At 36.8% G+C, this 20,718-nt stretch overlaps 1 protein-coding gene across 5 annotated transcripts in view; it reads left to right on the top strand.

Annotated features, from left to right (window-relative positions):
• The window catches only part of myo16 (myosin XVI), a 269,142-nt gene that overhangs the window by 72,152 nt on the left and 176,272 nt on the right, over nt 1-20,718 (top strand). For all 5 annotated transcript variants that reach the window (XM_048193121.1, XM_048193120.1, XM_048193119.1 and 2 more), the window contains exons 3-4: nt 7,042-7,112; nt 11,083-11,226. In XM_048193121.1, the coding sequence (XP_048049078.1) occupies nt 7,042-7,112; nt 11,083-11,226 (215 nt within the window). The remainder of the gene's footprint in view (nt 1-7,041; nt 7,113-11,082; nt 11,227-20,718) is intronic.

The raw sequence follows: 20,718 nt of genomic DNA, 5'->3' as shown, positions 1-20,718 counted from the left end.
GTTTCAAATTGTTGTATACACGCTATCTGAATGATTCGATATGTCTGTTTGTGGTGCCACTGATTGAATTCAGACCTCTAGAGACATCAATTTGTTGTGTGCACTTTTCTTACCCCCCTCCCCCCATTACCATTATACATTAACATGGTCTAGGACCATCCACACTGCCTAGATGGCTGGCTCCCCTTTGCTATTATGTTATGGCTAATGGATGACACCTGTATCCTGCTGCAGAACATAATGCACTATTGTAGTGTGTTATGCAAGATACACTCATGCACTTCATTACAGTTCAGCAGTGGATTTGATTTAACTCAAGAGTTCAAAGCACAATAGAAGCTGTTTTCTAAAGGTTTGGTTTGTTTATCTGGCAAAAAATCCTTAGCAACAAAGTCCTTCATATCTCAACACAGACCAACAACACATTCACTGAGGCAAATAGGACTATACACTAGTCCCTTATTCTCTCTTTGGCCTCTCAGGTGAACAAAAGGTCATGTGAGGGAGATTTGTTTACACGTGGTTGTAATGTGTCTCAAATTAGTCTCCTGTGACCACTTCTGTGGAAGGTATTAACCTGGTATTAAGATGCGTTTTGGTCAGGTATAAAGGGGGTCTAAAACATTTTGAGCTTGTCCACTTCTGACCACTTCCCGAGGTAGTCGAAAAGCATTCGACTGGATTGCTTTCGTAGTATAGATGCTCATGTGGTCGAAAGTGTTCAAACAGCCACAAAAGACCGCCTACTCTCCACCTACTGACTTAATGCGTAAACATTATGGAAAAAGTGCCAGCCAGACGGGATTTAAACTTTGTCTGCTGAAGACCCAATTTTGGTTTGAAGATGAAAAATGTACCAAACACAATGTTCTCTCATTCCTGATTTCTAGCACACGTTCACAGTGTTTGGTGTGGTCTTGTGGCTGTCAGAACAGAAACGAAAGCTGATGCTATGCTTTCTATACATTTTTCTGTCATCTCCTGGCACGTTCATATGTAAATTGCACAAGCTTATTTTGTCCATTAGATCGAAAGATCTAAAAACATACTGTACATTTACCTGCCCATAGACCCTCCCCTCAAAGTAATTAGGACAGAAATGGTTGAAAGTGGACAATAGAGACTAGATTAAAACACCAGATGTAAACAGTGTCTCCCTCGTCTACTTTTGATCCGATTGACCAAAACACATCTTAATACCAGGTGTAAGTGGGGCCAAAGATGCATCAAGTATATGTATGTGTTTTTACTATTTATTTTAAAGCCACACATAAAACCCTTGTTTTAGTGCAGTGGTTGATTTAGTAGTTCTTCTAATTTCTACTTTCCATTTAATCAAAGAATCCTGAAGAAAAAAAAAAAAAAAAAATGGGTTTCCATAGAAATATTAAGCAGCACAACTGTTTTTTACTATTTGTAATAATAAGAAATAAGCATCATAATAGCATGTTAGAATGATTTGTGAAGGATCATATGACCAAGAAGACTGGAGTAATGATGCTGAAAATTCAGCTTTGCCATCACAGGAATAAATTATATTTTAAAGTAAATTCAAATAGAAAACAGTTATTTTCAGTTGTAATAATATTTCCAAAAATAGTGGATATATCAAGTGTGTATATATAATATAATATGTTTTTCACCATATACATTGGTATTTATATGTGAAAATGAAGAGCTCATCAAATGTGGCAGTCTGCGGAATCCAAAATTATCACATATTCCTTATCTTTTAATCTCTCATATCCTACTATCTTGCCTTTTCCACTCTCATCCTCTCCTTTCCCCATGCCTGGTTTCCATGGAAACGCCACATATGGTTCCAACAGCTGTTTTCCCATTTTCCCGTGACAGGTTGAATTTCGCCCACTCTTGCGCCCAACATCAAGTCATAGGAAATGCAGCAGATTATCAACCACACAGAGGAAAACACATATTAGCCTTATCAGACAAGTGCCGACAGAGCACATTCCAATAAACCGGAGCATCAAAATGTTCGGATAATTCCAACAAAGTCCAGTTTAATTCCAGAATTGAATATTAGACCATCTGCGTCTGGTCCATTTGCGTCCAGCAATGATAACAGTATGTTATGCTTTATGGTTTATTTGACCCAAATGAGTCAAAATTGGTTCCACCAGTAATAATCCACTCTGATACAGTAGCACAGCATGCTTCCAACCAGTGTGCAAAGACACCTTATGGTCTAAGTGTGTCTACTGACCTCTATTTAGTTGCGGTCAGTAAAGAGGCCTGACTCTGCAGGTCCCTGGTGTTTCCTTTAATGCCTGCAGCCGGGCCATCTAACAGATGTGCTCATCAGTCTCCATAGTGCCATTTTAACATGCACAGGTTGTTTTCTCTCTTTGCCATCAGCAGAATGTCTGTCCTCTAAAGACCACACAGAGTTAACACATTTTCTCCATGGTTAACTGGACCATTTTGTAAATTATAGCCTTGTGCCCATGCAAACATTAAGCACTATTATTACTAGATGTATCATTCATGCCATTTGCTAAACAGCTTCTTAAAGGGACAGTTCGCCCAAAAAATGAAGATTCTTTCATCATGTACTCATCCACATACCATTTGAAACTAGTATGACCGTTGTGTCTGTAGGACACCAACGGAGTTATTTAGAGATGTTCTTACAGTAGAATGGTGAAAAGTGAATGGTGGCACGGCTATCAAGCAAGATTTACAGTGAATAATGTTTTAAATTTTGGTCTGTATTAATTCAGAGGACTTGGAATGTAGCATCCATGTTGTGTGGGTCACTGTTATGATGTTTTTATGGGCTTTTTAGTCATTTTTGGAGCTAATAGCCCATTTTGGAACTAACAGCACTTTCATTCAATGGAAAGAGCAGCTCTGACATTCTGGTAAACATCTAATTTTGTGTCCCACAGAAGAAATGTCACAAGGCCAGGGTGAGTAAAATGATAGAACCAGGGGTTATTTCATGGGGTATGAGCCCTAATGAAATAACAATTGTGTCCCGACCTGAGAATCTTTTAACCTGATAATATTTCAGCAGTCATGTTATGTGTCTATCAGCTGTTTAGAATCAGAAATAGCGATGCCAGATTCGAGAATCTGTTGACTTAAAGGATTAGTTCACTTTCAAATGAAAATTACCGCAAGCTTTACTCGCCCTCAAGCCATCCTAGGTGTATATGAATTTCTTCTTTCTGATGAACACAATCTGAGATATATTAATAAATATCCTGACACATCTGAGCTAACTGTTATGTGTACTTACTATAGTAATAACAGTAAGTTACGCATAATTACTAGCAACTAAACCTAAACGAAACCATATGCATATGCAGCTTGTGAATTACCATATCCATAACAGTTTAAAAAAAATATATCAAATTGTGGGGATACACTATTTTGCCCTAGTATGTCTCAAATGGACAGAATGTTTGGGTGAACTATCACTTTTAATACCAGAACACCATCTAATTTTCCAACAAGTAGGTGTAATTTTCCCGAATCTGAGGACATAATGAATATTGTTGCATTAATATGTTGATTGGTTTTTTCTCAAAGGGGGGCTGCTTCCATCCCTTTAGCAACTCAAACCGCCCTTAACCCACAAAAAAAAAGTGAAAAAGTCTACCCAAGAGTAATGGAAGCATGATGAAGAATTCGCCCTAGGTATGAAAAAGGCTTTTCTGGTGCTCATTAGAGCAAAGAGACTTGGGAAATTAATTAAGCTCCCTGACTGCTAATGACTGCAGATTGGACAAGTTGATTAATAATGGGTCAGAGCGTCTGACTCGGATTCTATGTGAACAGCATTGATTGAAGTTGATTGAACTGATGTTTTTGTATCAGAAGCAAATCAATTCTTTCGCACACTACATGATTCCATCAAGTAGCCATTTCAGTTGTAATTGTATTCGCTCATTGTAGTTGCACATAATTTGTTTTCTCGTAATCTAACTTTTTCCTCCAGGGCATTGTTTGAGTTTGCTACAATGGCGTGAGGGTAGTACACCTTGCTAAAGCTGATGTTTTGTTGTTTTTTGGTTGGTTTCTTGTTGCGCAAAGCATAATGGAGGTCACATAGATGTTTGCAGCATTCAGCGTTATCGGGTTTAACAAACAAGCCAGCAACGCATATCGCTGAGTCAGATTGCTATAACAACGCCTCATAAATAAGAATGAGTTTAGACTGTATTATTAGCATGAACTGCTCTACCTCACCACCACTACTCAGAGTGGGCATGTTCTCATGCATAAATGGATAGTGTGAATAAACAGGCCAAATACTCAACATCAGGGGTCATCCACAAGCACATCTGTTTGAGATAGTAACCACTCCTGTGTGGGTCATAATATATCATATCATAATTACAATTGTAATTAACCTTCACTATGTCCTGGCAAGTAGTGAATGGAGCACATATGTGTGTCATGCAGAAATCACCCAGGTACAGATTTATTACCTAGTTTAAAACCTATTGATCTGTTGGAGCTAGTCTATCCAACGAGCTGGCAAGACTTGTGTGATTAGCATTGATTGCATGTTTTGCAGTGGCGTAGGTTCATGCGATTGAAATGCACGGCCATCATTGTGTTATGGTGATTGAAAAAAATTTGCTTCTTAGCTGTATCAAGCTAATCTGGCACATTGCATAGCAACGCTTTTATGGCTGAATAGCCTTTGATTGCTTTGGCGTACATCAGACACTTGTCCTTTACAAGCCTTACAGCCTGCCTCATTTCCTCTCTAGGATCTTCATTCATTTTTATTTTCCTGTGTTGGCAGCTCTGTATAATCCAAAGAAGGGTTCAATTTCCTGATGGGGATTGCTGAGTGATCTCTGAGATTCTCCCATTCAGCCTCTGAGCCATCCATCACACTTACGTTTGAGAACACACTTGCCATAGCCAATGTACTTGTAGCATAGTCACAGTTGTCAAGGAAATGGAGAATGGTGTTCTTGTTAACGGTTACATGTACTTACTAAAGTAATAAAAGTAAATTATGCATAATTACTAGCAACCAAACCAAACCCTAACCCTATAATAAGTACATGTTGTTAGTACATAGATATTACACAATACATAATTGTATAATTACAATGTAACAAAGACACATTCGCAAGACACAAACGTTTCTTGTAATGTCTAGAGTTCTGTTTTCCATACAATAAAAGGACAAGCTCCAAAAAGCAGCATAAAATACTGCTTATGAATTTACCCTCTGCTGTATAGCTGTCAAATATAGACACCTGTTTCACTATTGATCACTTTAAGAACATTTTTTTTTTTTCTAGCTGATGAACGGTACACACATAGATAGCCAATCAGAATCCACTTGACTTTAAAAAGCTCAATCTTGACATAACTGCAGGATACAGTTATAATAAACAGAATGATGCTGTGTGCTGGTGTGGATGCTAATATAGTTAGCATTGTTATTCTCATTGTTCTTGGTTATCGTTCTTGGTGTGAACGGGCCTTTACACTACGTTTTTGTCTTCTTTCCTTTGTGTGTTTGCTTAAAATCTTCCTTTCTGGCATAATGGTCCGTTGAATAGATATTCCTTTCGATATGGCTGAGTGCATGCCAGATAGCCTCAGTAGGCTAACCTGATGATGCTAACATTTTTGTTTTTGTGTGCACATCTGTCTTTTCTTCACTCTTTAGTGATTTAAACCTCAGCTGAGATCATATGGGCCTCTGTCATTTCTCTGTCATTTCTCTGTGTAAGCAGATTTGTTCCCTACTGAGCAAGTTTGAAACACAATTCCAGAGTATGTTGTCACGCTATGTAGCTGAAAAATCCCTCAGGAATATGCCAACATTTGTGTGAGTGTCTGTATGCACATTATATCATTCATCTTTAATAGGGATCAACATAGAGTCCCTTCCCTTCTTTATTGTGTTCATTTACAGTAAATGCCATTCTAGGAACAGTCTTTTTGGTGCATTTTGGTGGGTATCGATATAAAGTGTCTGATAGGTTCTTCAGTAATTAAAGTCAGTGGGACTTAGCCGTGTGTGATGTAGTGCACTTGAGCTCAGGCCGGAGGAAAACACAGGATGAAACTGTCAATATTCTCTAGAAACTGAGAGATTCAGTTAGTGGCTGTCAGCAGTGATGGTTAAGAATAGAGACAAAGGCTGTAAAGGCCAGGTCACACCGAGAACGATAACTGTAAAGATAACAATAAAGATAACTATATTAGTGTCCACCAACACACTATAACATTGTTTTATTATAAGCGTGTGCTGCAGTTTTGCCATCTGCTGCTTGAGCTCATTAAAGTCCTGTGGATTCTGAATGGCTGTCAATAATTTTTAATAATTTATTATTCATTAGTTGGAAAAAAATCGCTGTGAAAGTGATTCCAACAATATTGTTCCTCTGTGCTGTTATAGTTGCGGCGTGAACTCTACTATTCTTAAATTTAAAACGATTTTTAAAACAATATATTTATTGATATTATAGTTATCATCCTTGGTGTGAATGGGCTTTTAGTCTGATCCTAGTTTATAGAGTAAACACCAGACAAGTATTGTTTTAGCAACATTGCATGTAGCTTTTCTGGAGAAGGTCCTGTTGTTATTGGTTCTGTGAAAAGTATGTCCAAGATGGTGGACAATGGGACACAAATACTTAATTATTAGATGTTCAGTACCACCAAAAAAAGGTTTTTTTTTTACGGAGTGTTAGTGTGTACTTCTGCATGTTTGTTAGCTTAGCAACATGCTAATACCAAATATTGTACTTCATCGAAGTAGTACTAGTTGTTTTCGTCTATGTGCAGTTTTCAAAGTTACTTACGAGATTCTATTTCAGTTAGGATGCTGCTTTACAAGGCTGGAGCCTATGTAGGCAATAGACAGCTAGGCAGCACACTAAGTTTTGGAACGGAGCCAGTGTATGACTCCAATGTCTTTTAGAGATTCTAACAATTAATCATATATCCTCACTATATGTGTAGAATGGGTCACTAAGTTTTCATGAAGTGTTCATTTTGCAGATATATTCATCCCTCTTTGCATTTCTTTTGTTCCAGTGCTGAGGCTGCTGAAGGAGGGAGCTGACCTGAACACAGTGATTTCCTCAGGAGGATCTCTGCTCCATCTGGTAAGAACATAAGGACAAGCTCTGACAAATTCACTTACATGTGCATTGCCTCCCGAGCTGTCATACACTCTTGACTGTGATGTCCTCTGCAGAAATTCTACCTGTCCATTTTTTTAAAGCAGTGTCCCAATAGAGTCTAAGTGATAAAAAAAAACAAAAAAACAACAACAACAAAACCTCACACCTTGGCTGTTTGTGGTCAAAATTGGAAATGAAAATTGTAACACTTTAGTTTAGGGTTCAATTATCACTATTAACTAGTTGCTTATTAGCATGTATATTACTAGAATGTAGGCTGTGTATTGTTACTTATAAAGCACATATTAATGCCTTATTCTGCATGACCATATTCTACAATCTACTAATTCCTACCTAATACCTAAACTTAACAACTACTTTACTAACTATTAATAAGCGGTAATTAGGAGTTCATTGAGGAAGAAGTCGTAGTTAAAGGACTAGTTAACTTTAAAATGAAAATTACCCCAAGATTTACTCACCCTCAAGCCATCCTAGGTGTATATGACTTTCGTCTTTCCGATGAACACAATCGGAGATATATTAATAAATATCCTGACATGTCCAAGCTTTATAATGGCAGTGAATGGGACCAACGAGTATGAAGCTCAAGAAAGTGCATCCATAAATTAAAAACGTACTCCACGCGGCTCCAGGTGGTAAATAAAGGCCTTCTGAAGTGAAACAATGCATTTGCCAGACTGCCTTCTGTATTCAACTTAAGAAAAAAGCTTTTTTCGTAAGTTGAATATGGAAGGCTGTCTGGCAGAAGCTAGATATTTACCTCGGTACTGTGTGGAGTACATTTATGATGGATGAATGCACTTTCTTGAGCTTCATACTTCTTGGTCCCATTCACTGCCATTATAAAGCTTGGACGCGTCAGGATATTTATTAATATAACTCAATCTGTGTTCATCAGAAAGAAGAAAGTCAATTAAACTTTAGGTGCACACTGCATTTTTCGTTCCATTGACTTCCATTCAAGCGCATGTGAATGCATTAGACCGGAAACGCAAGCTCATGTGAAAAATTTCGCATTTCGCTGCGTTGGTGAACTCTGACCTGCGAATTTGAAGATAGAAGATCGATTCGTCATGGCATGACCTCTTGGCTGAATTAAATGAATGATATTTTTGCAGTAAATGTATTACTTTAAGTTATGTGTTGAATTCATGTTTATAAAAAAGACGCTGTAGACTGTGACGTCATATCACGACCGTTACAGCATCCGAAGAAACTTCGCACGTTCAAAGTCTTTAGGATGGCTTGAGGATGAGTAAATCTTGGGGTCATTTTCATTTGAAAGTGAACTAATCCTTTAATAGTTAGTTAATACTGAGTATTAGACCCTATAATCTAAGGTGTGACCAAATATGATCAGCCTCAATATAAAAAAATAAAAATAAAAACTTAAAAAAAAAATAATAAATAAAACTCTTATTGTTCCCAGTCAAATGACTTTGAACAGCCAATATGTGATCCTTTTTTTGAAAAGCTTAGCAAGATTAAAGATCTTAATTTATTTTCCTTTATTGGACAATTCAACATGTTCTGTTCAATGCCCGCTTGTCAACTAAATGGTCGGCATCCGTTACACTCGCTTTAGTTGGTTCATTGTAACTCTGGGAAACATTTGACACCATTCTGTGACACTGACTTTAATAGACCCGGTCCAGTGTTTGAGCACTACACTCAAGCAAGATGGATGACTCAATTTTTGTTAATTAATTTTGTGACCATAGGAGAGGTAAATAAATTTAAAGGGTTCGCCAGGGTATAGTAGAGCTAAACAGAAACAAATCCAATTTCAGTGGTAATTGGATACAGTTTAATTAAGTCTTGGCACTCTCTAGGAGTCAAGAGATGCTCAAACAGAAAACAATACATTTTTATGGTGCTGCATTTGAAATCAACCATTCATACCTAATGCAATATATGTAATTAACTTTTTAATTACAATTTCGATGATTGCAGCTCTAACAGAAATCAGCCTCTGATGTGAAAAGAGCTAAATCTTTTTAATCCATTTAAATTTCTCATTTCTCAAATGCATAGTAGATTAGCTAAATAATATTTGGATGGAGTTAAAGCACTTATTCACTAAAGCTCTTGGAAAGTTTGTTATTGGACACAATGGTTTAAGTTTAGTTGAGGAAGATGACATATTCAATCAAATTATTCCCAAAATTACAGTGGGTGCAAAAAGTATTTAGACACACAAGTCAAAAGGCATACTTTATGGTTTTTCAGAGCCTTTTTTTGCAATAATTTTAACTAGTGTCAATGTTATTTTTTTGTGGATGTATGGAGTCAGTTCTTCCAACATGTTTTCATGTGTTTTTATTTAAAGGTGCCATCAAACGTTTTTTTACAAGATGTAAAATAAGTCTAAAGTGTGTCTGTGAAGTTGCAGCTCAAAATACCCCATAGATTTTTTTAAATACATTTTTTTAACTGCCTATTTTGAGGCATAATTAGAAATGCGCCGATTCAGGCTGCGGCCCCTTTAATTGCTTGCACTCTCCGCCCCCTCCCGAGCTCTTGACTCCATCACTGCATAAACAAAGTTCACACAGCTAATATAACCCTCAAAATGGATCTTTAAAAAGTGTTCGTCATGCAGCATGTCTAATCGCGTAAGTATAGTATTTATTTGTATGTTTACATTGAATCTGAGTGAGTTTGAGGCTGTGCTCCGTGGCTAACGGCTAATGCTACACTGTTGGAGAGATTTATAAAGAATGAAGTTGTGTTTATGCATTATACAGACTGGAAGTGTTTAAAAATGAAAATAGCGGCGGCTCTTGTCTCCATGAATACAGTAAGAAACGATGGTAACTTTAACCACATTTAACAGTACATTAGCAACATGCTAACGAAACATTTAGAAATATCACTAAAAATATCATGTTATTATGGATCAGGTCAGTTATTATCGCTCCATCTGCCATTTTTCGCTATTGTTCTTACTTGCTTACCTAGTCTGATGATTCAGCTGTGCACATCCAAACGTTAATGCTGGCTGCCCTTGTGTAATGCCTTGAACATGGGCTGGCATATGCAAATATTGGGGGCGTACACCCCGACTGTTACGTAACAGTCGGTGTTATGTTGAGATTTGCCTGTTCTTCGGAGGTCTTTTAAACAAATGAGATTTATATAAGAAGGAGTAAACAATGGAGTTTGAGACTCACTGTATGTCATTTCCATGTACTGAACTCTTGTTATTCAACTATGCCGAGGTAAATTCAATTTTCAATTCGATGGCACCTTTAAAGTGTACTTCTGCCACACGTACTTTTACTGATGTTTTCATACCACTGAAACGTACAATATTGATTTATCGACAGCACTAAAACTTAAATTATTTACGTGTGAACAACTTTTACACATGTACGGGTACTTATTTATCAATATTAAAATTGTTGCATTAATAGGCCTATATCAGTTCTATTGTATTCAACTGTCATATCAATGACTTTGTTTTCAGTCCCATGTATTAAACAGTTTATTTTAAGTGAAATGATAACATTTCACTCTGTTCTGTGTGACATCTGCTGCAAACTCGTTTTGAAAGATTGCATAATTTTAAACAAGACTACACTTTAAACCCTTAAAATTAATAGCAATTCTGTCATTTATTATTAAGCTATCATGTAATATTTATTTTGTATGCCTTGGGACACAGAAGGCATTTTCTCAGTATAGTCCTATGCTGTGACTGACAACAGACCCATAAAATACACCAAAAAACAGAACTTAAATTCACAAAAGTGCAATCAATATTTCTTATTACACTTAAAAACAGATGTGCTGCTTAATATATTTGTGAAAACCAAATATTTTTGAACATGGAGATATTCTATTAGATACGAACAGAAATCCTCATTGCTCCTCTGTGACTGGGAATGCTACATGTCTACATCCTTGCTTGCTTTTGTCTCTGCAGTGTGCCCGCCATGACAATGTGTTCGCAGCAGAGATTTTGATAGAGAAGGGACTGAATGTCAACCTGCAGGATGAGGACCTCTGGACCGCCCTGCATGTGGCCTGCGCCTGCGATCACGCAGATATGGTGCTGCTGCTACTGCTGGTGAGGAATACTATTCAGTTCAAATTTATTTGTATATGGCTTTTCACAATACATATTGTTTCAAAGCAGCTATACTGAAACTGCTTGTTTCAATATTACAGTATGATACAATATGAATACACCACACACAGACACCATCAAATCAAATGTTGTATATTAGCTTTGAGATCATATAAGCTAGTGTACTTCAAAACCTTAAATTTCACTTCAAAGTATAACAGACATAAACATATTGACAATTGTTTCTGTTCTGGAAAAAGTGAGCAAAAATCATAATGATTTATCTTGAATTCAGGAGCATAAAAAAAATGCTGTAGCTAACAGATAGCTTTCTTCAGGGATTGCAGGGCCAACACAGGAAAGAAAACTGTACTTGTCAAGTGTTTAATGGGGTTTTTAAGAAAATACTTTTCATTTCTCTTCGTGTCATCTGTGACACCTCTCTTTAATGCGATTAAAAGGTTTGTGTACTGAAGGATGAAAGCAAAAATAACATGGAAGAGATGAAATACATGACTACTGCCTACCTCTCTGTACTCTCTTACTGGGGTATTGAGAATTTAATGAGCTCCTTGACACACCACACCACATCACACCACTGACCAGGTGTATGTGTGTGTATATATATATATATATATATATATATATATATATCCTTTGTAACTGGCGAGCACATTTCCAAAGATGGAGCATTTTGGAGCTTCAGATATAATTATGTGGAATAGAGCGTCCAGGATATTTTTACATAGAAAAAATCCCAATAGTTTTTTTTTTTTTTTTTTTTTTTTTTTTTTAAATAGAAAACTCTACTAAAACAGATTTAAAACAACATGAGGGTAAACAAATGATGACAGAACTATACCTTTAAATTCAAACATGTATCGGGTTGCAGTCGGATGTAAAAAGAGCCACATACACGTTTCTCTTGCAGGAGGGAATCCGAATAAGACGGCTTAGAGTAAAGTTCTGTCATATGTTGGACATGTCGGATCAGATGAGCATAATCCTCCACAGTGCTGACAGATCCAGGCAGGATCAGGATTTCCCTGAGTCTTTAGACAGGCTGTGTTCAGCCAGCACGCAATCTTGTCAGATCGCTGCCTTTACCACAAACAAACACAGCAAATCCTCTAAACTAAAACACAGGTGATTTAACTTACCCTGACAGAATGTCTTCAGTGTTTCTTTTACAGGATTTTTTTTTTTTTATGTGCAAAAATGCATTTGTTTTACTTAATTTTTACTATTTTAAGTCTTCTTGAATGCTGTCTGCAGCACTTTTTACTTTGAAATGTGTCTTATTAATCGTTAATTTATTGGATTGTGAAAATGTAATGTTAAGATTTTAAATATTTTAAATTTTAATATTAAATTATTTAGAGTCCAAAACCTCATATGCCAGAGATGCTGGGAAAAAAAAAAAAAAAAAAAAAAAAAAAATGACATTTTGATTTTTTTTTTTTTTTTTATTATTTTTAAATACAGGAATTTTCAATAGACGACTTGGCTATTTTAAGAAATAATTAATAATTATCCAATGATATGGAGTGTATAAAATAAAAATAAGGTTTTTGTTCTGTTTTTTTTTTTTTTACCAATTCGATATGACTATCAAATTGTTATAAACAACAATATTAAAAGTGCCCTAGAATCAAAAATTGAATTTACCTTGGCATAGTTGAATAACAAGAGTTCAGTACATGGAAAAGACATACATTGAGTTTCAATCTCCATTGCTTCCTCCTTATGTAAATCTCATTTGTTTAAAAGACCTCCGAAGAACAGGCGAATCTCAACATAACACCGACTGTTACGTAACAGTCGGGATCATTAATATGTACGCCACCAATATTTGCATATGCCAGCTCATGTTCAAGGCATTACACAAGCCAGTATTAACGTCTGGATGTGCACAGCCGAATCATCAGACTAGGTAAGCAAGCAAAAACAATAGCGAAAAATGGCAGATGGAGCAATAATAACTGACCTGATCGAGATGATCGGGTGAGATTTAAAGGGGCCGCAGCCTGAATCGGTGCATAGTTAATGATGCCCCAAAATAGGCAGTTAAAAAAATTAATTAAAAAAAAATATGGGGTATTTTGAGCTGAAACTTCAGACACATTCAAGGGACACCTTAGACTTATATTACATCTTGTGAAAGAACGTTCTAAGGCACCTTTAATAATAATAATTGTTATTGTAATAATTGAAATAATACTACTGTACTGTAAAAAAAAAAAAAAAAGTATTTAATAAAAATATATATGCTTAGAAAATACTTGATAAAATTACTATACTAATATTTATGTCTTAATCTCTTAAAGGGTTAGTTCACCCAAAAATGAAAATAATGTCATTTATTACTCGCCCTCATGCCGTTCCACACCCGTAAGACCTTCGTTAATCTTGGTAACACAAATTAAAATATTTTAGTTGAAATCCGATGGCTCCGTGCGGCCTGCATAGGGGAGCAATGGCATTTCCTCTCTCTCAATATCCATTAATGTACTAAAAACATATTTAAATCAGTTCATGTGAGTACAGTGGTTCAATATTAATATTATAAAGCGACGAGAATATTTTTGGTGTGCCAAAAAAACAAAATAACGACTTATTTAGTGATGGCCGATTTCAAAACACTGCTTCATGAAGCTTCGGAGCGTTAGGAATCAGCGTATCGAATCATGATTTGGATCGTGTGTCAAACCGCCAAACTGCTGAAATCACGTGACTTTGGCGCTCCGAACCGCTGATTTGACACACTGATTCATTATGCTCCGAAGCTTCATGAAGCAGTGTTTTGAAATCGGCCATCACTAAATAAGTCGTTATTTTGTTTTTTTGGCGCACCAAAAATATTCTCAACGCTTTATAATATTAATATTGAACCACTGTACTCACATGAACCGATTTAAATATGTTTTTAGTACCTTTATGGATCTTGAGAGAGGAAATGTCATTGCTCCCTATGCAGGCCTCACGGAGCCATCGGATTTCAACAAAAATATCTCAATTTGCATTGCGAAGATTAACGAAGGTCTTACGGGTGTGGAACGGCATGAGGGTGAGTAATAAATGACACAATTTTTATTTTTGGGTGAACTAACCCTTTAATCACATCTTTTTTTCTCAAATGTTATATCCATCAAGCTTTTATTCTGGTGGAAAATGCCCTTAAAGCTTCTTTATTGTTGGCAACAGGTTCATAAACGCTTCCCACTACAAATCTGGTAAAATGGTTGGCACGCATTGCATTCCCAAATGCACGTTATAAGCATAATGCAGAAATTGTGTGGAGCAGATTTGCGATTTTGATAATCACACTAAGCCATATTGTGATTTCGGTGTTTTTGTTATATTGTGCTGCCCTAACCAGAACACATATTTCGACTTCCTCTTGGATTCACAGACAGTTAAGACACAAGTGTGTCACTGTTTTGCCAGTCGAAAGCTCACTCTGTGTGCGTGTCAGTGAAAGCTCAAAGTAACATCTGGGTTATTTTTAGTGCTGTGACTTCAAAGAGTGTCTTTCCTTAGGAGAATTTCTTCTCCAAATGTTAGAGTGGAGGGAAGAAGCTCAAGATTATTTCTGCTTATTGGCTCCAGTACAGCACAGCATACAGATGTGGCCTGTTTGCTATGGGCACTGATAAGCCATGTACTGTAGTTTGGGTCATATTTTTCAAATGTGTGGTTTATTTCTTTACAGAAAACTTTTGAATTTCCGAAAAAATACTGCTGCACATTTTAAGGTGGCCGATTCGACACAGCTCTGTTTTCATCTTTTGTCAGATGTCCTTGAATCTCACTGATCAAGAATGGAAGAGAATAACGGAATGGAATAACGTTTGAGATTTGTGGCTTTGCATTTGTGAGGAAAAAGTTTGAATGAGATTGACTGCCAGTAATGATAACAAATTTGTTTGATGTTTTTTCAGAGAGTTGGAAAGGCTGTTAAATCAGCAGGCTATTGAGTCGTGCGTCGCCTCCCTCAGATTCCCCAACGACTATGTAATTGAAACATACTGAATACTGAAAATTGGCTTTAAACATAGCTATGATGCACTGCAGGAAAACAGAGCATCTTAATATGATCTAAAATTGACTTATAGTGGGAAAAGGGACCATTATACCATGAATTTGTCATTGAACAGCATATCCTTCACAAATTAGAAGCCTTGGGGTGTAAACAGACTATGAGTCAGTGTGTTTATCTCTAAAGAGAATCTAAAAGGATCATGCCAGGGGAAGATATTCGCCCCCTTCAATCCAAACCCATTTACAAAGATTCCTACACACGCTGTTTCTCATCCAGCGAGCTTCTTCATCCTTCATATTAATGACTGAATCATTTCATTATTATAAAGAGAATATGGAAGCTCTGCCAGCTCGCGCATCACACATGAAGCCACACTTCCTGCATTTAGACCTCAGGTGAAAATACAGATCACGATATTCATATATCCATGGAAAATACACGTCGAGACCTCTAAGAAAACTATCGTCTGGTTATTGTTATTCTGAATGTGCACCGCTGAGACACCAGCTATGCCTGCTCTACTTTTCAGTGCGTGTGTCTGACTCCAGACCACTTTCGACCTGATTTTCATTGGAGCGTGAAGCAGCAAACCATGTGCGCCTGCCAGCTCATTTCAATCACAGACCTCCTTTAGGAATAGTGGCCAAAATACACTTTACTACTACTACTACTACTACTACTACTACTACTACTACAGACATGTATACACACAATGCCTGTGTTCAGTTCAATTGGCTACGTCCATCATAGCATCCAGATTGGATGCAGAGATCTAGTTCAGTCTGTATCACAACTGAAATATTATCTATAATATAATGTTTAGCCTTCTCTTTATCTGCAGTTTAATATAGGGGAGCTAATCCCACATAAACCACTTTATTCAGTTGATGTATAGGCTCGAACCCCACATTCCTTCATGTCATGCATCACCTTCACAAGCACAACTTGTGCAGGATGTTTCACTATGGTATTCTTTATTCTATACCTCTCTTACACTTAAAAAGTATTATAATTTCTCCATCACGTTAAAAACACGTCAAGTATGTCCGTTAACTCACTGACCTGCATCGAACTGCACTGTTCAGGAAGCAGTTGTTTCAAAAATAGTGAGAATGCTGTGGTTGTACTGCTGAGGAATAGTGTGAAAATACATTTTAACCACTGATTTTTAAATTTTTCTGCATTTGGAAGTTCTGTAATTGTTTTTCCCTCGCATTGAACTAGAAACAGCGTTTCCATGACATGGCTATGAATTCTTCCTGCCCTTATATCTACATTTGTTTGCAAGCAGGTGTTATGCAAATGTGACATGGTAACTGAAAAGGCTGAAAAGCCACGCAATATAATATGAACGCGATATTGCGTGGCTTTTCAGTGATCTACGGCTCTATCTATTAAATGCCGCTCCATTTGAAAGCAGGTGATGGCGATTTAGCGGTAATCAGGGAACCGGCTTTACTGACGAAATGCGCGTGACAATCTCATGCGATATATCGTGCAACCCTAATCTACATCACAGAAAAATAATGGCAGGACTACAAACGGGGCATCTAAAGGGGTCATGACATGAAAAATCAAATTTGCCTTTATCTTTTGACATGTAGGAGATCTTAATGTACCATTAAAACATTACACAAGTTTTATGGCTTAAAATGTTTCCCTCAATATATACAAAGCATTAAAGGTGCCATCGAATTGAAAATTGAATTTACCTCGGCATAGTTGAATAACAAGAGTTCAGTACATGGAAATGACATACAGTGAGTCTCAAACTCCATTGTTTCCTCCTTCTTATATAAATCTCATTTGTTTAAAAGACCTCCGAAGAACAGGCGAATCTCAACATAACACCGACTGTTACGTAACAGTCGGCTCATTAATATGTACGCCCCCAATATTTGCATATGCCAGCTCATGTTCAAGGCATTAGACAAGGGCAGCCAGTATTAATGTCTGGATCTGTGCACAGCTGAATCATCAGACTAGGTAAGCAAGCAAGGACAACAGTGAAAAATGGCAGATGGAGCGATAATAACTGACATGATCCATGATAACATGATATTTTTAGTGATATTTGTCTTTCTAAATGTTTCGTTAGCATGTTTCTAATGTACTGTTAAATGTGTACCATCGTTTCTTACTGTATTCACGGAGACAAGAGCCGTCGCTATTTTCATTTTTAAACACTTGCAGTCTGTATAATTCATAAACACAACTTCATTCTCTATAAATCTCTCCAACAGTGTAGCATTAGCCGTTAGTCACGGAGCACTATCAAACTCATTCAGATTCAATGTAAACATCCAAATAAATACCATACTTACGCGATTAGACATGTTGCATGACAAACACTTTGTAAAGATCCATTTTGAGGGTTATATTAGCTGTGTGAACTTTGTTTAGGCACTGTTTAAGGCAAGCGCAAGATCCGTGGGCGGGGAGCGTGAGCATTTAAAGGGGCCACAGCCTAAATCGGCTCATATTTAATGATGCCACCAAAATAGGCAGTTAAAAAAATTAATTTAAAAAAATCTATGGGGTATTTTGAGCTGCAACTTCAGACACATTCAGGGGACACCTTAGACTTATTTTACATCTTTTAAAAAGACGTTCTACGGCACCTTTAATTTAATCAAGCTCCAAAAATGGCTGCTTTGGATATTGTGGGATTTGTAATGTCACATGTGCAAATACATCTGCATATGAATGCCTCAAGAGCAAGACGTCGACGAATAGTTATACATCATCACACCATATGCATCGCCCACTGGTATTAGGTGGCTTAATGACTGACTTTTGCCTACTCCAGATGTGAGTGTTGCATCAAAAGCAAATAGAACCCATTATAATCACTGACGCTGTCTACACTGAATACAGTATATAGATGCAAGTTCAGTTTCTGACATGACGTGCTTGAGACAACAGGACAAATGGAAGAGTGAATGAATGAAGCATTTAAACGGCTTGTTTGCAACTCTGTACAGACTTCAGAAGCATCCCAGTGGATGGTCAGAAACAAGTGGATGGTTTATTTTAATATCGTCCCAGATCGCGTAGGAGCATTTTATATGGATCTTTTGAAAACACTTAACCCTTAAATGCATGACTGTTTCGCCAATCATTCTTACATATTCGGGTCTTTATCGACCCAGGTCAATATCTAACACGGAAGGATCTCTACCTGTCGTGATAATATAAAACTCCTCTGATATTAGAGTATCAATTACAGAAGAATAAAATAAATCGTATTTTGTTACCTTTTGGAGCTTGAAAGGGCTCCATGTGAGCAGATGTTTTATGCCATCATCACTGTCCTCGTCAGAGCTCATTTCCCAGTAAATTCAGCAAATAATGGGCTAGTTTTATGTTGAGCCCATTCGCGATCTCAAACATATTCTCAGAACTATATAATTTTCAACATCTTCAAAATCAATATTTCGATCGCTAACAGCTTCACCAGATCTATCCAGTGACAGTTACAGTCATATTTGATTGCGTTCAGCTCTACAGTAAATCGCTGAGCCATTTCATGTTTGTCTTATTATTTCTTTTTCTGTCTAAATGAGTCGTCACTTCATCATTGTGTATCAGACATTGCCACCTTATGGAATAAAGGTGAATTACACTTATTCTGTCATCTAAGATTCAATTATTGTCGTGCAGAAAAAAAATATATGTACACTCATACACACCTTGGGTCGTTTGCGACCCTATGCATTTTTTACAAAAAATGAATACAAAAATAGGCATTCTTTTATAATTTTATGATTTTTTTCTTGTTATATTCTTTATAATGAATTGATTGAGGAATACCAAGAAGGTTGATGTCTAACTTTAAAAAATTAATGAGGAGGAGGTTAGTGAATCACGTCCCGGGTCACTAAAGACCCAAGGTATGCATTTAAGGGTTAAACGCTTGTAATAGCGAGGGGTCGTTAATACTGTTTCCTACGCAACAATGTTAACCAATCATAACAGTTGCCGTTTACTGACAAGCTTTTAACGAGATGCCCCTCAAAAACAGATAATTTCAGACAGAAGCCACGTTTCCATTTCCCTTCAAATTGCGCAAATTGCAATTGCGAATTGAAATTACGCTCAATGGAAACATGTGAATTTCGCAAAAACTCCCAAATATCGCAAAAAAGTTTACGCTCACATGAGGTGGTTTTTCAGGCAATTCGAAAAAGGAATATTTCGCAAAACTGCAATGGAAACAGTTTTTTCGCATTGACAGGTCACCTACTGTACAGTCACATCATCATTCTTCAAAGAAGCACAGTATGTTTGTACAGAAGATGAGACGGGGTGCTTTTCTTTTCTTATTTATACATCACCATAGATGCAACGGGAGGATGCAAGAATGGGGTAATCAAAGGAAATCATATTTTTATATTGGAATATTCTTGATCCCTCAAGCATCAGTTTAAAGCATCATCAGCTGGGGATCTTATGTTATTGAAGTTTGACATCTAATACTAATCTATTAACAATTATTAATTAACATAATAGAAACTAATAGTAAATATCTGTGCACCTGTGCATCCTCATAGCTCCTCAGGAAGCTTTCTCACTCCTCGTTCCTCACCTCTTTGCGGTGCATTTATAAAACTGAAATGGCATTTATAGAATTAAAATGGCCTTTGAGATTTTCTTTGATTGATTTCCAGTTCACAGGCTGGAGGATGGAGGAGTGAAGAAATGAGGAAGCATCGATTGGAGTATTGAAAAGCACCCAGGGAAGCATATATGAGGGAGAAGGGCTTCCAGAAGGCATGGCAAAATATTACACTCCAAATAAAGCTCTCGGAAAGAAGTATCTTTTAGAAAATGACTTACCGCGAGAGGAAAAAGACTCATCGCGAATGTTTTAGTCGCATAACATCGGTTAATGTAAATGGCGCCATTTCGCAATAGTTTTTTAACAACATTTATAAAATATCGCAAAAGTTTTGCGCAAATCTGTAATGGAAACGCGGCTACGGTCAGAATGAGGGTTAAAGGGAAATAACCCCTTTTTTTCTGGTTTTTGTACAAAAAAACTTTATGAACATCAAGGAACATATTAAAATAATAAAGTATGTCATGACTCCTTTTAAGGCATGTGTTTTATGTTGGAGAGATAAACTATAGAGATTAACATGCTAACTGCATGCGAAGAAAGGCAAGTAATGCATAAACAAATGTGCAATGTGAACTTTTAATGTTCAAAATACACTTCATTTTTAGGCATTTATCTTTGTATACAATACAATGTCATAAATTGACAGAAGAGAAATGTGTGTCATATTTCACTAAATTGAGGTCAGTATTTCTGAATGTAAACCAGTGTTTGTTTGTTTCTGTGTGTTTGTGGGAGAAAAGTGTGTTTGAGCATCTGCATGTGAACTGTGCTGTTACGCTTTGAAGCATTCTCTTTGATAGTGCTCACAACAGACTTAACGTGTGTG

This window comes from Megalobrama amblycephala, linkage group LG6 (assembly GCF_018812025.1).
Source record: "Megalobrama amblycephala isolate DHTTF-2021 linkage group LG6, ASM1881202v1, whole genome shotgun sequence".
Lineage (NCBI taxonomy): Eukaryota > Metazoa > Chordata > Actinopteri > Cypriniformes > Xenocyprididae > Megalobrama > Megalobrama amblycephala.
This window is presented reverse-complemented; position numbering and strand designations above follow the sequence as displayed.